The sequence below is a fragment of the Pseudomyrmex gracilis genome, unplaced genomic scaffold, assembly GCF_002006095.1.
Source record: "Pseudomyrmex gracilis isolate BER0280 unplaced genomic scaffold, ASM200609v1 scaffold_230, whole genome shotgun sequence".
NCBI classification, from domain to species: domain Eukaryota; kingdom Metazoa; phylum Arthropoda; class Insecta; order Hymenoptera; family Formicidae; genus Pseudomyrmex; species Pseudomyrmex gracilis.
Genome location: NW_018020814.1, coordinates 132,446 through 133,831, shown reverse-complemented (window position 1 = coordinate 133,831; position 1,386 = coordinate 132,446). Strand labels below are relative to the sequence as shown.

Sequence of the window (1,386 nt, the reverse complement as noted above, 5' to 3'; positions counted from 1 at the left end):
TGGCTAAAGGTCTGCGCTGATTGGCCTGATTTACTCAATAATTACTCCTTTATTATAAATAATAGAAAAAAATGGTTCAGGACTTTTCGACTCAGTTTTACTCCTTCTACCTGCCTACGAGAGATTGTACGGCAATTCAGGGACACCCTGTATATATATATAAACAATATATACATATATGTATACGATCTTAATTAAAATGCTGATCTTTTTGTGTTTCTAGACAACAGATTAATTTGCGATTGCAAACTTGCGTGGATCTGGGGTTTACAACACGAGACAAAAAGCACAAAACTGAAAGACGCTTTGAAAGAACTTATTTGCATTCTAGACATTAATGAATCGCAAAAGATCAACAACGAAAACTTCGAAAAATCTCAGCAACGTAAGATTACGCAAAACTTTAGCAAGTTTTGCTTTGCATACAAAGAAACATGTATAAAACAAAGATTTTTGCTTTCCATGTAACTAATAAAATTTTAATCGTAATCGTAAAGTCGTAGTCAAATCAACACAGGCCAGAATTAGCTTACGTTACACATTGGGATAAAAACTCGAAAAGTGGCAAAAAGTCAATTATTTTATATCTATTTATAAAGAAAAATTTTCCTCCTATTGTTATCATCTACACTTATTAAAGTACATAGTTAAAACCCAAATAGCACATGGACGTCCTCTGAAAATCCAGAGGACATCTTATACGGACGAAACAGATATCCTGTGAATATCCTGAAAAAAAGCAAATGAGTTCCCTGTTTAGTCCCTGAATTATCCTTAGGCCATTATATATATATATATGTGGGACATTCCAAGGATTCTTACAGGATTTGTGTAGAACATCCCAAGAACTTTTACAGAATACACAGAGAGAGACGGTTTCTTTAGATTTAACAAATTTTATTAAATCCAATATTATTTGAAATATTTGTTAAATATTTTAAAATTCTGTAAAAAAACTTTGTAGGTACACAAGTACCAAGTTTTTCTGCAAATCCGTCACAATTTTGTAATTGTGGCCGCCATATTGGATCCGCAATTTTGGATTTTTTGCTTTTGACATTAGATTCTAAATCAGTTGTCCCAAAAACCTCTAGGTACTAAGTTTTACGCAAATCCGTCGACATTTTAACTTTTTGCCACTTTTTTTGAGTTTCTATCCCACTGTGCGTTAGCAAGAAAGAATTTTTCTTTACCTTTTATATTTATTAGATGCGCAACTAAGTTCCCGCTGTTTGTCAATAGATGGCTTTAGCAGTAAGTGCTGGTCGATTTTGACATATCCAAAACGTCACGAGCCAAGCTTAGACATATGGTAAACAAACCGCTTTGACACGTTAGTGATTTTGTTTTGGCGTCATATACTTTTGGTTGTGTGAAAATGTCTGA

The 1,386-nt window shown here is 33.3% G+C and overlaps 1 protein-coding gene across 1 annotated transcript in view; it reads left to right on the top strand.

Moving 5' to 3' along the window:
* Window positions 1–468, top strand: part of LOC109858938 (connectin-like) — a 12,246-nt gene extending 11,778 nt beyond the window's left edge. Inside the window, exon 4 of the mRNA XM_020436665.1 lies at window positions 224–468. Coding sequence (XP_020292254.1) covers window positions 224–468 — 245 coding nt within the window. The remainder of the gene's footprint in view (window positions 1–223) is intronic.
* The last annotated feature ends 918 nt before the right edge of the window (window positions 469–1,386 follow it).